Source organism: Dendropsophus ebraccatus, chromosome 9 (genome assembly GCF_027789765.1).
Source record: "Dendropsophus ebraccatus isolate aDenEbr1 chromosome 9, aDenEbr1.pat, whole genome shotgun sequence".
Taxonomy (NCBI): Eukaryota; Metazoa; Chordata; class Amphibia; order Anura; family Hylidae; genus Dendropsophus; species Dendropsophus ebraccatus.
This window is the reverse complement of record NC_091462.1, coordinates 1,366,638-1,390,236: the sequence shown is the minus strand read 5'-3', so window position 1 is coordinate 1,390,236 and position 23,599 is coordinate 1,366,638. Positions and strand designations below refer to the sequence as shown.

Genomic DNA, 23,599 nt, shown 5'->3' with positions numbered 1-23,599 from the left:
GTGACCTCTCTCTATATCACTATGTGTGACCCCCTGTATATCACTATGTGTGACCTCTCTATATCACTATGTGTGACCCCTCTCTATATCACTATGTGTGACCTCTCTATATCACTATGTGTGACCCCTCTCTATATCACTATGTGTGACCTCTCTATATCACTATGTGTGACCTCTCTATATCACTATGTGTGACCCCTCTCTCTATATCACTATGTGTGACCCCTCTATATCACTATGTGTGACCCCTCTCTATATCACTATGTGTGACCCCTCTCTATATCACTATGTGTGACCCCTCTATATCACTATGTGTGACCCCTCTATATCACTATGTGTGACCCCTCTCTATATCACTATGTGTGACCTCTCTCTATATCACTATGTGTGACCCCTCTCTATATCACTATGTGTGACCCCTCTATATCACTATGTGTGACCCCTCTCTATATCACTGTGTGACCCCTCTCTATATCACTATGTGTGACCTCTCTATATCACTATGTGTGACCCCTCTATATCACTATGTGTGACCTCTCTCTCTATATCACTATGTGTGACCTCTCTATATCACTATGTGTGACCCCTCTCTATATCACTATGTGTGACCCCTCTCTATATCACTATGTGTGACCCCTCTCTATATCACTATGTGTGACCTCTCTATATCACTATGTGTGACCTCTCTATATCACTATGTGTGACCCCTCTCTATATCACTATGTGTGACCCCTCTCTATATCACTATGTGTGACCCCTCTCTATATCACTATGTGTGACCCCTCTCTATATCACTATGTGTGACCCCTCTCTATATCACTATGTGTGACCCCTCTATATCACTATGTGTGACCTCTCTCTATATCACTATGTGTGACCTCTCTATATCACTATGTGTGACCTCTCTATATCACTATGTGTGACCCCCTGTATATCACTATGTGTGACCCCTCTCTATATCACTATGTGTGACCCCTCTCTATATCACTATGTGTGACCCCTCTCTATATCACTATGTGTTACCTCTCTCTATATCACTATGTGTGACCCCCTGTATATCACTATGTGTGACCCCTCTCTATATCACTATGTGTGACCTCTCTCTATATCACTATGTGTGACCTCTCTATATCACTATGTGTGACCTCTCTATATCACTATGTGTGACCTCTCTATATCACTATGTGTGACCTCTCTATATCACTATGTGTGACCCCTCTCTATATCACTATGTGTGACCTCTCTATATCACTATGTGTGACCTCTCTATATCACTATGTGTGACCCCTCTCTCTATATCACTATGTGTGACCCCTCTCTATATCACTATGTGTGACCCCTCTCTATATCACTATGTGTGACCCCTCTCTATATCACTATGTGTGACCCCTCTCTATATCACTATGTGTGACCCCTCTCTATATCACTATGTGTGACCTCTCTCTATATCACTATGTGTGACCCCCTGTATATCACTATGTGTGACCCCTCTCTATATCACTATGTGTGACCTCTCTCTATATCACTATGTGTGACCTCTCTATATCACTATGTGTGACCTCTCTATATCACTATGTGTGACCTCTCTATATCACTATGTGTGACCTCTCTATATCACTATGTGTGACCCCTCTCTATATCACTATGTGTGACCTCTCTATATCACTATGTGTGACCTCTCTATATCACTATGTGTGACCCCTCTCTATATCACTATGTGTGACCCCTCTCTATATCACTATGTGTGACCTCTCTATATCACTATGTGTGACCCCTCTCTATATCACTATGTGTGACCCCTCTCTATATCACTATGTGTGACCCCTCTATATCACTATGTGTGACCTCTCTCTATATCACTATGTGTGACCCCTCTCTATATCACTATGTGTGACCTCTCTCTATATCACTATGTGTGACCTCTCTCTATATCACTATGTGTGACCTCTCTCTATATCACTATGTGTGACCTCTCTCTATATCACTATGTGTGACCCCTCTATATCACTATGTGTGACCTCTCTCTATATCACTATGTGTGACCTCTCTCTATATCACTATGTGTGACCCCTCTCTATCACTATGTGTGACCCCTCTCTATATCACTATGTGTGACCTCTCTATATCACTATGTGTGACCTCTCTCTATCACTATGTGTGACCCCTCTCTATATCACTATGTGTGACCTCTCTCTATATCACTATGTGTGACCCCTCTCTATATCACTATGTGTGACCTCTCTATATCACTATGTGTGACCTCTCTATATCACTATGTGTGACCTCTCTATATCACTATGTGTGACCCCTCTCTATATCACTATGTGTGACCCCTCTCTATATCACTATGTGTGACCCCTCTCTATATCACTATGTGTGACCCCTCTCTATATCACTATGTGTGACCTCTCTATATCACTATGTGTGACCCCTCTCTCTATATCACTATGTGTGACCTCTCTCTATATCACTATGTGTGACCTCTCTATATCACTATGTGTGACCTCTCTATATCACTATGTGTGACCCCTCTCTATATCACTATGTGTGACCCCTCTCTATATCACTATGTGTGACCCCTCTCTATATCACTATGTGTGACCCCTCTATATCACTATGTGTGACCTCTCTATATCACTATGTGTGACCTCTCTATATCACTATGTGTGACCCCTCTATATCACTATGTGTGACCCCTCTCTCTATATCACTATGTGTGACCCCTCTCTATATCACTGTGTGTGACCCCTCTCTATATCACTATGTGTGACCTCTCTATATCACTATGTGTGACCCCTCTATATCACTATGTGTGACCCCTCTCTATCACTATGTGTGACCCCTCTCTATATCACTATATGTGACCTCTCTATATCACTATGTGTGACCCCTCTCTATATCACTATGTGTGACCCCTCTATATCACTATGTGTGACCCCTCTCTATATCACTATGTGTGACCCCTCTCTATATCACTATGTGTGACCCCTCTCTATATCACTATGTGTGACCCCTGTATATCACTATGTGTGACCCCTCTATATCACTATGTGTGACCCCTCTCTATATCACTATGTGTGACCCCTCTCTATATCACTATGTGTGACCCCTGTATATCACTATGTGTGACCCCTCTCTATATCACTATGTGTGACCCCTCTCTATATCACTATGTGTGACCCCTCTCTATATCACTATGTGTGACCCCTCTATATCACTATGTGTGACCCCTCTCTATATCACTATGTGTGACCCCTCTCTATATCACTATGTGTGACCTCTCTATATCACTATGTGTGACCCCTCTCTATATCACTGTGTGTGACCCCTCTCTATATCACTGTGTGACCCCTCTCTATATCACTGTGTGACCTCTCTATATCACTATGTGTGACCTCTCTATATCACTATGTGTGACCTCTCTATATCACTATGTGTGACCTCTCTCTATATCACTATGTGTGACCCCTCTCTATATCACTATGTGTGACCTCTCTATATCACTATGTGTGACCCCTCTCTATATCACTGTGTGTGACCCCTCTCTATATCACTATGTGTGACCCCTCTCTATATCACTATGTGTGACCCCTCTCTATATCACTATGTGTGACCCCTGTATATCACTATGTGTGACCCCTCTCTATATCACTATGTGTGACCTCTCTATATATCACTATGTGTGACCCCTCTATATCACTATGTGTGACCCCTCTCTATATCACTATGTGTGACCCCTCTCTATATCACTATGTGTGACCCCTCTCTATATCACTATGTGTGACCTCTCTATATCACTATGTGTGACCCCCTCTATATCACTATGTGTGACCTCTCTATATCACTATGTGTGACCCCTCTCTATCACTATGTGTGACCCCTCTATATCACTATGTGTGACCCCTCTCTATATCACTATGTGTGACCCCTCTCTATATCACTATGTGTGACCTCTCTCTATATGACTATGTGTGACCCCTCTATATCACTATGTGTGACCTCTCTATATCACTATGTGTGACCCCTCTCTATATCACTATGTGTGACCCCTCTATATCACTGTGTGTGACCTCTCTATATCACTATGTGTGACCCCTCTCTATATCACTATGTGTGACCCCTCTCTATATCACTATGTGTGACCCCTCTCTACATCACTATGTGTGACCTCTCTCTATATCACTATGTGTGACCCCTCTCTATATCACTATGTGTGACCCCTCTCTATATCACTATGTGTGACCTCTCTATATCACTATGTGTGACCCCTCTATATCACTATGTGTGACCCCTCTATATCACTATGTGTGACCTCTCTATATCACTATGTGTGACCCCCCCTCTCTATATCACTATGTGTGACCTCTCTCTATATCACTATGTGTGACCCCTCTCTATATCACTATGTGTGACCCCTCTCTATATCACTATGTGTGACCTCTCTCTATATCACTATGTGTGACCCCTCTATATCACTATGTGTGACCCCCCCTCTCTATATCACTATGTGTGACCTCTCTCTATATCACTATGTGTGACCCCTCTCTACATCACTATGTGTGACCCCTGTATATCACTATGTGTGACCCCTCTATATCACTATGTGTGACCTCTCTCTATATCACTATGTGTGACCCCTCTCTATATCACTATGTGTGACCTCTCTCTATATCACTATGTGTGACCCCTCTCTATATCACTATGTGTGACCTCTCTCTATATCACTATGTGTGACCCCTCTCTATATCACTATGTGTGACCCCCTGTATATCACTATGTGTGACCCCTGTATATCACTATGTGTGACCCCTCTATATCACTATGTTTGACCCCTCTATATCACTGTGTGTGACCCCCCTCTATATCACTATGTGTGACCCCTCTATATCACTATGTGTGACCCCTCTATATCACTATGTTTGACCCCTCTATATCACTGTGTGTGACCCCCCTCTATATCACTATGTGTGACCCCTCTCTATATCACTATGTGTGACCCCTCTCTATATCACTATGTGTGACCTCTCTATATCACTATGTGTGACCTCTCTATATCACTATGTGTGACCCCCCCTCTCTATATCACTATGTGTGACCTCTCTCTATATCACTATGTGTGACCCCTCTCTATATCACTCTGTGTGACCCCTCTATATCACTATGTGTGACCCCTCTCTATATCACTATGTGTGACCCCTCTCTATATCACTATGTGTGACCTCTCTCTATATCACTATGTGTGACCCCTCTATATCACTATGTGTGACCCCCCCTCTCTATATCACTATGTGTGACCTCTCTCTATATCACTATGTGTGACCCCCTCTATATCACTATGTGTGACCTCTCTCTATATCACTATGTGTGACCCCTCTCTATATCACTATGTGTGACCTCTCTATATCACTATGTGTGACCTCTCTATATCACTATGTGTGACCTCTCTATATCACTATGTGTGACCCCTCTCTATATCACTATGTGTGACCTCTCTCTATATCACTATGTGTGACCCCTCTATATCACTATGTGTGACCCCTCTCTATATCACTGTGTGTGACCCCTCTCTATATCACTATGTGTGACCCCCCTCTATATCACTATGTGTGACCCCTCTATATCACTATGTGTGACCCCTCTATATCACTATGTGTGACCCCTCTATATCACTATGTGTGACCCCTCTATATCACTATGTGTGACCTCTCTATATCACTATGTGTGACCCCTCTATATCACTATGTGTGACCCCTCTATATCACTATGTGTGACCCCTCTATATCACTATGTGTGACCCCTCTCTATATCACTATGTGTGACCCCTCTATATCACTATGTGTGACCCCTCTATATCACTATGTGTGACCCCTCTATATCACTATGTGTGACCCCTCTCTATATCACTATGTGTGACCCCTCTCTATATCACTATGTGTGACCCCCTCTCTATATCACTATGTGTGACCCCCCCTCTCTATATCACTATGTGTGACCTCTCTATATCACTATGTGTGACCCCTCTATATCACTATGTGTGACCCCTCTCTATATCACTATGTGTGACCTCTATATCACTATGTGTGACCTCTCTATATCACTATGTGTGACCTCTCTATATCACTATGTGTGACCTCTCTATATCACTATGTGTGACCCCTCTATATCACTATGTGTGACCTCTCTATATCACTATGTGTGACCTCTCTATATCACTATGTGTGACCCCTGTATATCACTATGTGTGACCCCCCTCTCTATATCACTATGTGTGACCCCTCTATATCACTATGTGTGACCCCTCTATATCACTATGTGTGACCCCTCTCTATATCACTATGTGTGACCCCTCTCTATATCACTATGTGTGACCCCTCTCTATATATCACTATGTGTGACCCCTCTCTATATCACTATGTGTGACCCCTCTATATCACTGTGTGACCCCTCTCTATATCACTATGTGTGACCCCCCTCTATATCACTATGTGTGACCTCTCTCTATATCACTATGTGTGACCTCTCTCTATATCACTATGTGTGACCCCTCTCTATATCACTATGTGTGACCCCTCTCTATATCACTATGTGTGACCCCCCCTCTCTATATCACTATGTGTGACCTCTCTCTATATCACTATGTGTGACCTCTCTCTATATCACTATGTGTGACCTCTCTCTATATCACTATGTGTGACCTCTCTATATCACTATGTGTGACCTCTCTCTATATCACTATGTGTGACCCCTCTCTATATCACTATGTGTGACCTCTCTCTATATCACTATGTGTGACCTCTCTCTATATCACTATGTGTGACCCCTCTCTATATCACTATGTGTGACCCCCTGTATATCACTATGTGTGACCCCTCTCTATATCACTATGTGTGACCCCTCTCTATATCACTATGTGTGACCTCTCTCTATATCACTATGTGTGACCCCCTGTATATCACTATGTGTGACCCCTCTCTATATCACTATGTGTGACCCCCTGTATATCACTATGTGTGACCTCTCTATATCACTGTGTGACCCCTCTCTATATCACTGTGTGACCCCCCTCTATATCACTATGTGTGACCTCTCTCTATATCACTATGTGTGACCCCTCTCTATATCACTATGTGTGACCCCTCTCTACATCACTATGTGTGACCCCTCTCTATATCACTATGTGTGACCCCTCTCTATATCACTATGTGTGACCTCTCTATATCACTATGTGTGACCCCTCTCTATATCACTATGTGTGACCCCTCTCTATATCACTATGTGTGACCCCTCTCTATATCACTATGTGTGACCTCTCTATATCACTATGTGTGACCCCTCTATATCACTATGTGTGACCTCTCTATATCACTATGTGTGACCCCTCTCTATATCACTATGTGTGACCCCTCTCTATATCACTATGTGTGACCCCTCTCTATATCACTATGTGTGACCCCTCTATATCACTATGTGTGACCCCTCTATATCACTATGTGTGACCCCTCTCTATATCACTATGTGTGACCCCTCTCTATATCACTATGTGTGACCTCTCTCTATATCACTATGTGTGACCCCTCTATATCACTATGTGTGACCTCTCTCTATATCACTATGTGTGACCTCTCTCTATATCACTATGTGTGACCCCTCTATATCACTATGTGTGACCTCTCTATATCACTATGTGTGACCCCTCTCTATATCACTATGTGTGACCCCTCTCTATATCACTGTGACCCCTCTCTATATCACTATGTGTGACCCCTCTATATCACTATGTGTGACCCCCCTCTCTATATCACTATGTGTGACCCCTCTCTATATCACTGTGACCTCTCTCTATATCACTATGTGTGACCTCTATATCACTATGTGTGACCTCTCTATATCACTATGTGTGACCTCTCTCTATATCACTATGTGTGACCTCTCTATATCACTATGTGTGACCCCTCTCTATATCACTATGTGTGACCCCTCTCTATATCACTATGTGTGACCTCTCTATATCACTATGTGTGACCTCTCTCTATATCACTATGTGTGACCCCTCTCTATATCACTATGTGTGACCCCTCTCTATATCACTATGTGTGACCTCTCTATATCACTATGTGTGACCCCTCTCTATATCACTATGTGTGACCTCTCTATATCACTATGTGTGACCCCTCTCTATATCACTATGTGTGACCTCTCTATATCACTATGTGTGACCCCTCTATATCACTATGTGTGACCCCTCTCTATATCACTATGTGTGACCCCTCTCTCTATATCACTATGTGTGACCTCTCTATATCACTATGTGTGACCTCTCTCTATATCACTATGTGTGACCTCTCTATATCACTATGTGTGACCCCTCTCTATATCACTATGTGTGACCCCTCTCTATATCACTGTGTGTGACCCCTCTACATCACTATGTGTGACCTCTCTATATCACTATGTGTGACCCCTCTCTATATCACTGTGTGACCCCTGTATATCACTATGTGTGACCCCTCTATATCACTATGTGTGACCCCTCTATATCACTATGTGTGACCCCTCTATATCACTATGTGTGACCCCTCTCTATATCACTATGTGTGACCTCTCTCTATATCACTATGTGTGACCTCTCTCTATATCACTATGTGTGACCTCTCTATATCACTATGTGTGACCTCTCTATATCACTATGTGTGACCTCTCTATATCACTATGTGTGACCCCTCTCTATATCACTATGTGTGACCTCTCTCTATATCACTATGTGTGACCTCTCTCTATATCACTATGTGTGACCCCTGTATATCACTATGTGTGACCCCTCTCTATATCACTATGTGTGACCCCTCTATATCACTGTGTGTGACCCCTCTCTATATCACTATGGCTGACCCCTCTCTATATCACTATGTGTGACCCCTCTCTATATCACTATGTGTGACCCCCCTCTATATCACTATGTGTGACCCCTGTATTTCACTATGTGTGACCCCTCTCTATATCACTATGTGTGACCCCTCTCTATATCACTATGTGTGACCCCTCTCTATATCACTGTGTGACCCCTCTATATCACTATGTGTGACCCCTCTCTATATCACTATGTGTGACCCCTCTATATCACTATGTGTGACCCCTCTCTATATCACTATGTGACCCCCCCTCTCTATATCACTATGTGTAACCCCTCTCTATATCACTATGTGTGACCCCTCTGTATATCACTATGTGTGACCCCTCTCTATATCACTATGTGTGACCCCTCTCTATATCACTATGTGTGACCCCTCTCTATATCACTATGTGTGACCCCTCTGTATATCACTATGTGTGACCCCTCTCTATCACTATGTGTGACCCCTCTATATCACTATGTGTGACCCCTCTCTATATCACTATGTGTGACCTCTCTCTATATCACTATGTGTGACCTCTCTCTATATCACTATGTGTGACCTCTCTCTATATCACTATGTGTGACCTCTCTCTATATCACTATGTGTGACCTCTCTCTATATCACTATGTGTGACCTCTCTATATCACTATGTGTGACCCCTCTATATCACTGTGTGTGACCTCTCTCTATATCACTATGTGTGACCTCTCTATATCACTATGTGTGACCCCTCTCTCTATATCACTGTGTGACCCCTCTATATCACTATGTGTGACCCCTCTCTATATCACTATGTGTGACCCCCCTCTATATCACTATGTGTGACCCCTCTCTATATCACTATGTGTGACCCCTCTATATCACTATGTGTGACCTCTCTATATCACCATGTGTGACCTCTCTATATCACTATGTGTGACCCCTCTCTATATCACTATGTGACCTCTCTATATCACTATGTGTGACCTCTCTATATCACTATGTGTGACCTCTCTCTATATCACTATGTGTGACCTCTCTCTATATCACTATGTGTGACCCCTCTCTATCACTATGTGTGACCTCTCTCTATATCACTATGTGTGACCTCTCTCTATATCACTATGTGTGACCTCTCTCTATATCACTATGTGTGACCTCTCTATATCACTATGTGTGACCCCTCTCTATCACTATGTGTGACCCCCTCTCTATATCACTAGGTGTGACCTCTCTCTATATCACTATGTGTGACCTCTCTCTATATCACTATGTGTGACCTCTCTATATCACTATGTGTGACCCCTCTCTATATCACTGTGTGACCCCTCTCTATATCACTATGTGTGACCTCTCTATATCACTATGTGTGACCCCTCTCTATATCACTATGTGTGACCCCTCTCTATATCACTATGTGTGACCCCTCTCTATATCACTATGTGTGACCCCTCTATATCACTATGTGTGACCCCTCTCTATATCACTATGTGTGACCCCTCTCTCTATATCACTATGTGTGACCCCTCTCTATATCACTATGTGTGACCCCTCTCTATATCACTATGTGTGACCCCTCTCTATATCACTATGTGTGACCCCCCCTCTATATCACTATGTGTGACCTCTCTATATCACTATGTGTGACCCCCCTCTATATCACTATGTGTGACCCCTCTCTATATCACTATGTGTGACCTCTCTATATCACTATGTGTGACCTCTCTATATCACTATGTGTGACCTCTCTATATCACTGTGTGTGACCTCTCTATATCACTATGTGTGACCTCTCTCTATATCACTATGTGTGACCTCTCTATATCACTATGTGTGACCCCTCTATATCACTATGTGTGACCTCTCTATATCACTATGTGTGACCTCTCTATATCACTATGTGTGACCCCTCTATATCACTGTGTGTGACCTCTCTATATCACTATGTGTGACCCCTCTCTATATCACTATGTGTGACCCCTCTATATCACTATGTGTGACCTCTCTATATCACTATGTGTGACCTCTCTCTATATCACTATGTGTGACCTCTCTCTATATCACTATGTGTGACCCCTCTCTATATCACTATGTGTGACCCCTCTATATCACTATGTGTGACCTCTCTATATCACTATGTGTGACCCCTCTCTATATCACTATGTGTGACCTCTATATCACTATGTGTGACCTCTCTATATCACTATGTGTGACCTCTCTCTATATCACTATGTGTGACCTCTCTATATCACTATGTGTGACCCCTCTATATCACTATGTGTGACCTCTCTCTATATCACTATGCGTGACCTCTCTATATCACTATGTGTGACCCCTCTATATCACTATGTGTGACCTCTCTATATCACTATGTGTGACCTCTCTATATCACTATGTGTGACCCCTCTATATCACTATGTGTGACCCCTCTCTATATCACTATGTGTGACCTCTCTATATCACTATGTGTGACCTCTCTATATCACTGTGTGTGACCCCTCTCTATATCACTATGTGTGACCTCTCTATATCACTATGTGTGACCCCTCTATATCACTATGTGTGACCCCTCTCTATATCACTATGTGTGACCTCTCTATATCACTATGTGTGACCCCTCTATATCACTATGTGTGACCCCTCTCTATATCACTATGTGTGACCCCTCTCTATATCACTATGTGTGACCTCTCTATATCACTATGTGTGACCTCTTTATATCACTATGTGTGACCTCTCTATATCACTATGTGTAACCTCTCTGTATATCACTATGTGTGACCCCTCTCTGTATCACTATGTGTGACCCCTCTCTATATCACTATGTGTGACCCCTCTCTATATCACTATGTGTGACCCCTCTATATCACTATGTGTGACCCCTCTCTATATCACTATGTGTGACCCCTCTATATCACTATGTGTGACCCCTCTATATCACTATATGTGACCTCTCTCTATATCACTATGTGTGACCCCTCTCTATATCACTATGTGTGACCTCTCTATATCACTATGTGTGACCCCTCTATATCACTATGTGTGACCTCTCTCTATATCACTATGTGTGACCCCTCTCTATATCACTATGTGTGACCCCTCTCTATATCACTATGTGTGACCCCTCTCTATATCACTATGTGTGACCCCTCTCTATATCACTATGTGTGACCCCTCTCTATATCACTATGTGTGACCCCTCTCTATATCACTATGTGTGACCTCTCTATATCACTATGTGTGACCCCTCTATATCACTATGTGTGACCCCTCTATATCACTATGTGTGACCCCTCTCTATATCACTATGTGTGACCCCTCTCTATATCACTATGTGTGACCTCTCTATATCACTATGTGTGACCCCTCTATATCACTATGTGTGACCTCTCTATATCACTATGTGTGACCTCTCTCTATATCACTATGTGTGACCTCTCTCTATATCACTATGTGTGACCTCTCTATATCACTATGTGTGACCCCTCCCTATATCACTATGTGTGACCCCTCTATATCACTATGTGTGACCCCTCTATATCACTATGTGTGACCTCTCTCTATATCACTATGTGTGACCCCTCTATATCACTATGTGTGACCCCTCTATATCACTATGTGTGACCCCTCTCTATATCACTATGTGTGACCCCTCTCTATATCACTATGTGTGACCCCTCTATATCAATATGTGTGACCCCTCTCTATATCACTATGTGTGACCCCTCTCTCTATATCACTATGTGTGACCCCTCTCTCTATATCACTATGTGTGACCTCTCTCTATATCACTATGTGTGACCCCTCTCTATATCACTATGTGTGACCCCTCTATATCACTATGTGTGACCTTTCTCTATATCACTATGTGTGACCCCCTGTATATCACTATGTGTGACCCCTCTCTATATCACTATGTGTGACCTTTCTCTATATCACTATGTGTGACCCCCTGTATATCATTATGTGTGACCCCTCTCTATATCACTATGTGTGACCTCTCTCTATATCACTATGTGTGATTTCTCTCTATATCACTATGTGTGACCCCTCTATATCACTATGTGTGACCCCTCTCTATATCACTATGTGTGACCCCTCTATATCACTATGTGTGACCTCTCTCTATATCACTATGTGTGACCCCTCTCTATATCACTATGTGTGACCCCTCTCTCTATCACTATGTGTGACCTCTCTCTATATCACTATGTGTGACCTCTCTCTATATCACTATGTGTGACCCCTCTCTCTATCACTATGTGTGACCTCTCTCTATATCACTATGTGTGACCTCTCTATATCACTATGTGTGACCTCTCTCTATATCACTATGTGTGACCCCTCTATATCACTATGTGTGACCTCTCTATATCACTGTGTGACCCCTCTCTATATCACTATGTGTGACCTCTCTCTATATCACTATGTGTGACCTCTCTATATCACTATGTGTGACCTCTCTATATCACTATGTGTGACCTCTCTATATCACTATGTGTGACCTCTCTATATCACTATGTGTGACCCCTCTCTATATCACTATGTGTGACCCCTCTCTATCACTATGTGACCCCTCTCTATATCACTATGTGTGACCTCTCTCTATATCACTATGTGTGACCCCTCTCTATATCACTATGTGTGACCCCTCTCTATATCACTATGTGTGACCCCTCTATATCACTATGTGTGACCTCTCTCTATCACTATGTGTGACCCCCCCTCTCTATATCACTATGTGTGACCTCTCTCTATATCACTATGTGTGACCTCTCTATATCACTATGTGTGACCCCTCTCTATATCACTATGTGTGACCCCTCTCTATATCACTGTGTGTGACCTCTCTATATCACTATGTGTGACCTCTCTCTATATCACTATGTGTGACCTCTCTCTATATCACTATGTGTGACCTCTCTCTATATTACTATGTGTGACCTCTCTCTATATCACTATGTGTGACCTCTCTCTATATCACTATGTGTGACCTCTCTCTATATTACTATGTGTGACCTCTATCTATATCACTATGTGTGACCCCTCTCTATATCACTATGTGTGACCCCTCTATATCACTATGTGTGACCTCTCTCTATCACTATGTGTGACCCCTCTCTATATCACTATGTGTGACCCCTCTATATCACTATGTGTGACCCCTCTATATCACTATGTGTGACCTCTCTCTATATCACTATGTGTGACCTCTCTCTATATCACTATGTGTGACCCCTCTCTATATCACTATGTGTGACCCCTCTCTATATCACTATGTGTGACCTCTCTCTATATCACTATGTGTGACCTCTCTCTATATCACTATGTGTGACCCCTCTCTATATCACTATGTGTGACCCCTCTATATCACTATGTGTGACCCCTCTCTATATCACTATGTGTGACCTCTCTATATCACTATGTGTGACCCCTCTCTATATCACTATGTGTGACCCCTCTCTATATCACTATGTGTGACCCCCCTGTATATCACTATGTGTGACCTCTCTCTATATCACTATGTGTGACCCCTCTCTATATCACTATGTGTGACCCCCCTCTATATCACTATGTGTGACCCCTCTCTATATCACTATGTGTGACCTCTCTATATCACTATGTGTGACCTCTCTCTATATCACTATGTGTGACCCCTCTATATCACTATGTGTGACCTCTCTCTATATCACTATGTGTGACCTCTCTCTATATCACTATGTGTGACCTCTCTCTATATCACTATGTGTGACCCCTCTATATCACTATGTGTGACCTCTCTCTATATCACTATGTGTGACCCCTCTCTATATCACTATGTGTGACCCCTCTCTATATCACTATGTGTGACCCCCTGTATATCACTATGTGTGACCCCTCTCTATATCACTATGTGTGACCCCCTGTATATCACTATGTGTGACCCCTCTCTCTATATCACTATGTGTGACCTCTCTCTATATCACTGTGTGTGACCCCTCTCTATATCACTATGTGTGACCCCTCTATATCACTATGTGTGACCCCTCTCTATATCACCATGTGTGACCTCTCTATATCACTATGTGTGACCCCTCTATATCACTATGTGTGACCCCTCTCTATATCACTATGTGTGACCCCTCTCTATATCACTATGTGTGACCCCTCTCTATATCACTATGTGTGACCCCTCTCTATATCACTATGTGTGACCTCTCTCTATATCACTATGTGTGACCTCTCTATATCACTATGTGTGACCCCTCTCTATATCACTATGTGTGACCCCTCTATATCACTATGTGTGACCTCTCTATATCACTATGTGTGACCTCTCTATATCACTATGTGTGACCCCTCTCTATATCACTATGTGTGACCCCCTCTCTATATCACTATGTGTGACCTCTCTATATCACTATGTGTGACCCCTCTCTATATCACTATGTGTGACCCCTCTCTATATCACTATGTGTGACCCCTCTCTATATCACTATGTGTGACCCCTCTCTATATCACTATGTGTGACCTCTCTATATCACTATGTGTGACCCCTCTATATCACTATGTGTGACCCCTCTATATCACTATGTGTGACCCCTCTCTATATCACTATGTGTGACCCCTCTCTATATCACTATGTGTGACCTCTCTATATCACTATGTGTGACCCTCTATATCACTATGTGTGACCTCTCTATATCACTATGTGTGACCTCTCTCTATATCACTATGTGTGACCCCTCTCTATATCACTATGTGTGACCCCTCTATATCACTATGTGTGACCCCTCTCTATATCACTATGTGTGACCTCTCTATATCACTATGTGTGACCTCTCTCTATATCACTATGTGTGACCCCTCTATATCACTATGTGTGACCCCTCTCTATCACTATGTGTGACCCCTCTATATCACTATGTGTGACCCCTCTCTATATCACTATGTGTGACCTCTCTCTATATCACTATGTGTGACCTCTCTATATCACTATGTGTGACCCCTCTCTATATCACTATGTGTGACCCCCCTCTATATCACTATGTGTGACCCCTCTCTATATCACTATGTGTGACCTCTCTATATCACTATGTGTGACCTCTCTCTATATCACTATGTGTGACCCCTCTATATCACTATGTGTGACCTCTCTCTATATCACTATGTGTGACCTCTCTCTATATCACTATGTGTGACCTCTCTCTATATCACTATGTGTGACCCCTCTATATCACTATGTGTGACCTCTCTCTATATCACTATGTGTGACCCCTCTCTATATCACTATGTGTGACCCCTCTCTATATCACTATGTGTGACCCCCTGTATATCACTATGTGTGACCCCTCTCTCTATATCACTATGTGTGACCTCTCTCTATATCACTGTGTGTGACCCCTCTCTATATCACTATGTGTGACCCCTCTATATCACTATGTGTGACCCCTCTCTATATCACCATGTGTGACCTCTCTATATCACTATGTGTGACCCCTCTATATCACTATGTGTGACCCCTCTCTATATCACTATGTGTGACCCCTCTCTATATCACTATGTGTGACCCCTCTCTATATCACTATGTGTGACCCCTCTCTATATCACTATGTGTGACCTCTCTCTATATCACTATGTGTGACCTCTCTATATCACTATGTGTGACCCCTCTCTATATCACTATGTGTGACCCCTCTATATCACTATGTGTGACCTCTCTATATCACTATGTGTGACCTCTCTATATCACTATGTGTGACCCCTCTCTATATCACTATGTGTGACCCCTCTCTATATCACTATGTGTGACCTCTCTATATCACTATGTGTGACCCCTCTCTATATCACTGTGTGTGACCCCTCTCTATATCACTATGTGTGACCCCTCTCTATATCACTATGTCTGACCCCTCTCTATATCACTGTGTGACCCCTCTATATCACTATGTGTGACCCCTCTCTATATCACTATGTGTGACCCCTCTATATCACTATGTGTGACCCCTCTCTCTATATCACTATGTGTGACCCCTCTCTATATCACTATGTGTGACCCCTCTCTCTATATCACTATGTGTGACCCCTCTCTATATCACTATGTGTGACCCCTCTATATCACTATGTGTGACCCCTCTCTATATCACTATGTGTGACCTCTATATCACTATGTGTGACCTCTCTATATCACTATGTGTGACCTCTCTATATCACTATGTGTGACCCCTCTCTATATCACTATGTGTGACCCCTCTATATCACTATGTGTGACCTCTCTATATCACTATGTGTGACCCCTCTCTATATCACTATGTGTGACCCCTCTCTATATCACTATGTGTGACCTCTCTATATCACTATGTGTGACCCCTCTCTATATCACTATGTGTGACCCCTCTCTATATCACTCTGTGTGACCTCTCTATATCACTATGTGTGACCCCTGGAATATGACCGGCCATTTATAAAGGAGCAGGAGTCGGGAGTCGGAGTCGGAGTTGCGGGTTACCGACTCCACAGCCCTGGTTGTCTCCTGTATTTACCGTTGTCACCTGACGCTGCAATGCTTTGCAGATCACTTTACAGCAGCCTCCTCTTTTATTGAAGCTTTTCATTAAGAAAAATCCTTTCTAATACAAGCAAAACCCTGACAAGGCAAACCCGCTCGCTCCCCACTCTTCCCTTAGGGTCCTGGGAAATGTATCTGGCTCTTTGTACACAGGAGACCCCCAGTAGACTATGACTCCCGCTCTACAGTCTGCACCCCTGATCTCAGAGTTTCACCTTCTGCCTCACGAGCGTAGCACAACTGTAAATATTTATAGAACTGGGTGTGAGGTAATGCTGCAGATTGGTCTTGTAGCTGATAAGAATGCCTTAGCTGTCCCATATAACTGGGCAACTAGGCCCGCATCTCTCCAGGTGGAGAGCCCCTCCAGAAGGTGTAGTTCCCCCAGCCATGGGGTGTCCCATATTGATGTGTTAATTGCTGTATACCTCTCTCTGACTCCAGTGCACCTTATGGAGCAGCAGCAGGGCGGTATCTGAGGAGGAGCAGCAGGGCGGTATCTGAGGAGCAGCAGGGAGGTATCTGAGGAGCAGCAGCAGGGAGGTATCTGAGGAGCAGCAGGGCGGTATCTGAGGAGCAGCAGCAGGGCGGTATCTGAGGAGCAGCAGCAGGGCGGTATCTGAGGAGCAGCAGCAGGGCGGTATCTGAGGAGCAGCAGCAGGGCGGTATCTGAGGAGCAGCAGCAGGGCGGTATCTGAGGAGCAGCAGCAGGGCGGTATCTGAGGAGCAGCAGGGCGGTATCTGAGGAGGAGCAGCAGGGAGGTATCTGAGGAGCAGCAGCAGGGCGGTATCTGAGGAGCAGCAGGGCGGTATCTGAGGAGCAGCAGCAGGGAGGTATCTGAGGAGCAGCAGGGCGGTATCTGAGGAGCAGCAGCAGGGCGGTATCTGAGGAGCAGCAGGGAGGTATCTGAGGAGGAGCAGCAGCAGGGCGGTATCTGAGGAGCAGCAGCAGGGCGGTATCTGAGGAGCGGCAGGGCGGTATCTGAGGAGCAGCAGGGCGGTATCTGAGGAGCAGCAGCAGGGCGGTATCTGAGGAGCAGCAGCAGGGCGGTATCTGAGGAGCAGCAGCAGGGCGGTATCTGAGGAGCAGCAGCAGGGCGGTATCTGAGGAGCAGCAGCAGGGCGGTATCTGAGAAGCAGCAGCAGGGCAGTATCTGAGGAGGAGCAGCAGGGAGGTATCTGAGGAGCAGCAGCAGGGCGGTATCTGAGGAGCAGCAGGGCGGTATCTGAGGAGCAGCAGCAGGGCGGTATCTGAGGAGCAGCAGCAGGGCAGTATCTGAGGAGCAGCAGGGCGGTATCTGAGGAGGAGCAGCAGGGAGGTATCTGAGGAGGAGCAGCAGCAGGGCGGTATCTGAGGAGCAGCAGCAGGGCGGTATCTGAGGAGCGGCAGGGCGGTATCTGAGGAGCAGCAGGGCGGTATCTGAGGAGCAGCAGCAGGGCGGTATCTGAGGAGCAGCAGCAGGGCGGTATCTGAGGAGCAGCAGCAGGGCGGTATCTGAGGAGCAGCAGCAGGGCGGTATCTGAGAAGCAGCAGCAGGGCAGTATCTGAGGAGCAGCAGCAGGGCGGTATCTGAGGAGCAGCAGCAGGGCGGTATCTGAGGAGGAGCAGCAGGGCGGTATCTGAGGAGCTGCAGGGCGGTATCTGAGGAGCAGCAGCAGGGCGGTATCTAAGAAGCAGCAGCAGGGCAGTATCTGAGGAGCAGCAGCAGGGAGGTATCTGAGGAGCAGCAGCAGCAGGGCGGTATCTGAGGAGCAGCAGCAGGGAGGTATCTGAGGAGCAGCAGCAGCAGGGCGGTATCTGAGGAGCAGCAGCAGCAGGGAGGTATCTGAGGAGCAGCAGGGAGGCATCTGAGGAGGAGCAGCAGCAGGGCGGTATCTGAGGAGGAGCAGCAGCAGGACGGTATCTGAGGAGGAGCAGCAGCAGGGCGGTATCTGAGGAGGAGCAGCAGCAGGACGGTATCTGAGGAGGAGCAGCAGGGCGGTATCTGAGGAGGAGCAGCAGCAGGGCGGTATCTGAGGAGCAGCAGCAGGGCGGTATCTGAGGAGCAGCAGCAGGGTGGTATCTGAGGAGCAGCAGGGCGGTATCTGAGGAGCAGCAGCAGGGCGGTATCTGAGGAGCAGCAGCAGGGCGGTATCTGAGGAGCAGCAGCAGGGCGGTATCTGAGGAGCAGCAGCAGGGCGGTATCTGAGGAGCAGCAGCAGGGCGGTATCTGAGGAGGAGCAGCAGCAGGGCGGTATCTGAGGAGCAGCAGCAGGGCGGTATCTGAGGAGCAGCAGCAGGGCGGTATCTGAGGAGCAGCAGGGCGGTATCTGAGGAGCAGCAGCAGGGCGGTATCTGAGGAGCAGCAGGGAGGTATCTGAGGAGCAGCAGCAGGGCGGTATCTGAGGAGCAGCAGCAGGGCGGTATCTGAGGAGCAGCAGCAGGGCGGTATCTGAGGAGCAGCAGGGCGGTATCTGAGGAGCAGCAGCAGGGCGGTATCTGAGGAGCAGCAGGGCGGTATCTGAGGAGCAGCAGCAGGAGGTATCTGAGGAGCAGCAGGGCGGGTATCTGAGGAGCAGCAGCAGGGCGTAATCTGAGGAGCCGCAGGGCGGTATCTGAGGAGCAGCAGCAGGGTGGTATCTGAGGAGCAGCAGCAGGGCGGTATCTGAGGAGCTGCAGGGCGGTATCTGAGGAGCAGCAGCAGGGAGGTATCTGAGGAGGAGCAGCAGCAGGGAGGTATCTGAGGAGCAGCAGGGCGGTATCTGAGGAGCAGCAGCAGGGAGGTATCTGAGGAGCAGCAGCAGGGCGGTATCTGAGGAGCAGCAGGGCGGTATCTGAGGAGCAGCAGCAGGGCGGTATCTGAGGAGCAGCAGGGCGGTATCTGAGGAGCAGCAGGGCGGTATCTGAGGAGCAGCAGCAGCAGGGCGGTATCTGAGGAGCAGCAGCAGGGCGGTATCTGAGGAGCGGCAGGGCGGTATCTGAGGAGCAGCAGGGCGGTATCTGAGGAGCAGCAGCAGGGCGGTATCTGAGGAGCAGCAGGGCGGTATCTGAGGAGCAGCAGCAGGGTGGTATCTGAGGAGCAGCAGCAGGGCGGAATCTGAGGAGCAGCAGCAGGGGGGGTATCTGAGGAGCAGCAGCAGGGCGGTATCTGAGGAGCAGCAGCAGGGCGGTATCTGAGGAGCAGCAGCAGGGCTGTATCTGAGGAGCAGCAGCAGGGCGGTATCTGAGGAGCAGCAGGGCGGTATCTGAGGAGCAGCAGCAGGGCGGTATCTGAGGAGCAGCAGCAGGGCGGTATCTGAGGAGCAGCAGCAGGGCGGTATCTGAGGAGCAGCAGCAGGGCGGTATCTGAGGAGCAGCAGCAGGGCGGTATCTGAGGAGGAGCAGCAGCAGGGCGGTATCTGAGGAGGAGCAGCAGCAGGGCGGTATCTGAGGAGCAGCAGCAGGGCTGTATCTGAGGAGCAGCAGCAGGGCGGTATCTGAGGAGCAGCAGCAGGGCGGTATCTGAGGAGCAGCAGGGCGGTATCTGAGGAGCAGCAGCAGGGCGGTATCTGAGGAGCAGCAGGGAGGTATCTGAGGAGCAGCAGCAGGGTGGTATCTGAGGAGCAGCAGCAGGGCGGTATCTGAGGAGCAGCAGCAGGGCGGTATCTGAGGAGCAGCAGCAGGGCGGTATCTGAGGAGCAGCAGGGCGGTATCTGAGGAGCAGCAGCAGGGCGGTATCTGAGGAGCAGCAGGGAGGTATCTGAGGAGCAGCAGCAGGGCGGTATCTGAGGAGCAGCAGGGCGGTATCTGAGGAGCAGCAGCAGGGCGGTATCTGAGGAGCTGCAGCAGGGAGGTATCTGAGGAGCAGCAGCAGGGCGGTATCTGAGGAGCAGCAGGGCGGTATCTGAGGAGCAGCAGCAGGGCGGTATCTGAGGAGCAGCAGGGCGGTATCTGAGGAGCAGCAGCAGGGAGGTATCTGAGGAGCAGCAGCAGGGCGGTATCTGAGGAGCAGCAGGGCGGTATCTGAGGAGCAGCTGCAGGGCGGTATCTGAGGAGCAGCAGCAGCAGGGCGGTATCTGAGGAGCAGCAGGGCGGTATCTGAGGAGCAGCAGCAGGGCGGTATCTGAGGAGCAGCAGGGCGGTATCTGAGGAGCAGCAGCAGGGTGGTATCTGAGGAGCAGCAGCAGGGCGGTATCTGAGGAGCTGCAGGGCGGTATCTGAGGAGCAGCAGCAGGGCGGTATCTGAGGAGCAGCAGCAGGGCGGTATCTGAGGAGCAGCAGCAGGGCGGTATCTGAGGAGCAGCAGCAGGGCGGTATCTGAGGAGCAGCAGCAGGGAGGTATCTGAGGAGCAGCAGCAGGGCGGTATCTGAGGAGCAGCAGCAGGGCGGTATCTGAGGAGCAGCAGCAGGGCGGTATCTGAGGAGCAGCAGGGCGGTATCTGAGGAGCAGCAGCAGGGCGGTATCTGAGGAGCAGCAGCAGGGCGGTATCTGAGGAGGAGCAGGGCGGTATCTGAGGAGCAGCAGCAGGGCGGTATCTGAGGAGCAGCAGCAGGGAGGTATCTGAGGAGCAGCAGGGCGGTATCTGAGGAGCAGCAGCAGGGCGGTATCTGAGGAGCAGCAGGGCGGTATCTGAGGAGCAGCAGCAGCAGGGCGGTATCTGAGGAGCAGCAGGGCGGTATCTGAGGAGCAGCAGCAGGGCGGTATCTGAGGAGCAGCAGGGCGGTATCTGAGGAGCAGCAGCAGGGCAGTATCTGAGGAGGAGCAGCAGGGCGGTATCTGAGGAGCAGCAGCAGGGCGGTATCTGAGGAGCAGCAGCAGGGCGGTATCTGAGGAGCAGCAGCAGGGCAGTATCTGAGGAGGAGCAGCAGGGCGGTATCTGAGGAGCAGCAGCAGGGCGGTATCTGAGGAGCAGCAGCAGGGCGGTATCTGAGGAGCAGCAGCAGGGCGGTATCTGAGGAGCAGCAGCAGGGCGGTATCTGAGGAGCAGCAGCCTATATTTGATTATATAGATGGTAACATCAGCTGTGATCAGTCCCATGTAAATTTCCAGCTCTGTTCACACCTAGAGCGGATTCTGCCCAGCAGAACATTGTGGGAATGCAGCTGGATACAGTTAGAGCTCTCCTTTAGGTCACATGACTGACAATAGGGCGGAGCTGCTGTCAGTTTCCATGGGTTACCAGCAGAATTCTGACAGCAGCTCCGGTGGGCGGCCTCCTGTCATTCGGTGCTTTATTCCCTGCAGGTCCCACGCTGGATCCTGTGGATTTTAGTGGAAATTGCCATTATTGGGTCTGACATGCAGGAAGTGATCGGTACGGCCATCGCCTTCAGTCTGTTGTCAGCCGGGCGGTAAGATCCCTACATATACATCTGTCTCCAGCCCTTTCGATATAGCTATGGGGGCCCTGTGGTAGGTACAGTTATAGGGGCCCTGTGGTAGGTACAGTTAGGGGGGCCCTGCGGTAGGTACAGTTATGGGGGCCCTGTGGTAGGTACAGTTATGGGGGCCCTGTGGTTGGTACAGTTATGGGGGCCCTGTGGTAGGTACAGTTATGGGGGCCCTGCGGTAGGTACAGTTATGGGGGCCCTGCGGTAGGTACAGTTATGGGGGCCCTGTGTTTGGTACAGTTATGGGGGCCCTGCGGTAGGTACAGTTATGGGGGCCCTGTGGTAGGTACAGTTATGGGGGCCCTGTGGTTGGTACAGTTATGGGGGCCCTGCGGTAGATACAGTTATCGGGGCCCTGTGGTAGGTACAGTTATGGGGGCCCTGCGGTAGGTACAGTTATGGCTGGGGGCCCTGCGGTAGGTACAGTTATGGGGGCCCTGTGGTAAGTACAGTTATGGGGGCCCTGCGGTAGGTACAGTCATCGGGACCCTGCTGTAGGTACAGTTATGGGGGCCCTGTGGTAGGTATAGTTATGGGGGCCCTGCGGTAGGTACAGTTATGGGGGCCCTGTGGTAAGTACAGTTATGGGGGCCCTGTGGTAGGTACAGTTATGGGGGCCCTGTGGTAGGTACAGTTATGGGGGCCCTGCGGTAGGTACAGTTATGGGGGCCCTGTGGTAGGTACAGTTATGGGGGCCCTGTGGTAGGTACAGTTATGGGGGCCCTGTGGTTGGTACAGTTATGGGGGCCCTGCGGTAGGTACAGTTATGGGGGCCCTGTGGTATGTACAGTTATGGGGGCCCTGTGGTTGGTACAGTTATGGGGGCC

The 23,599-nt window shown here is 47.4% G+C and overlaps 1 protein-coding gene across 1 annotated transcript in view; it reads left to right on the top strand.

The window, feature by feature from the left end:
• Nucleotides 1–23,599, top strand: part of SLC11A1 (solute carrier family 11 member 1) — a 161,746-nt gene that overhangs the window by 56,131 nt on the left and 82,016 nt on the right. Inside the window, exon 5 of the mRNA XM_069984794.1 lies at nucleotides 22,627–22,733. Within this exon, the coding sequence (XP_069840895.1) occupies nucleotides 22,627–22,733 (107 nt within the window). The remainder of the gene's footprint in view (nucleotides 1–22,626; nucleotides 22,734–23,599) is intronic.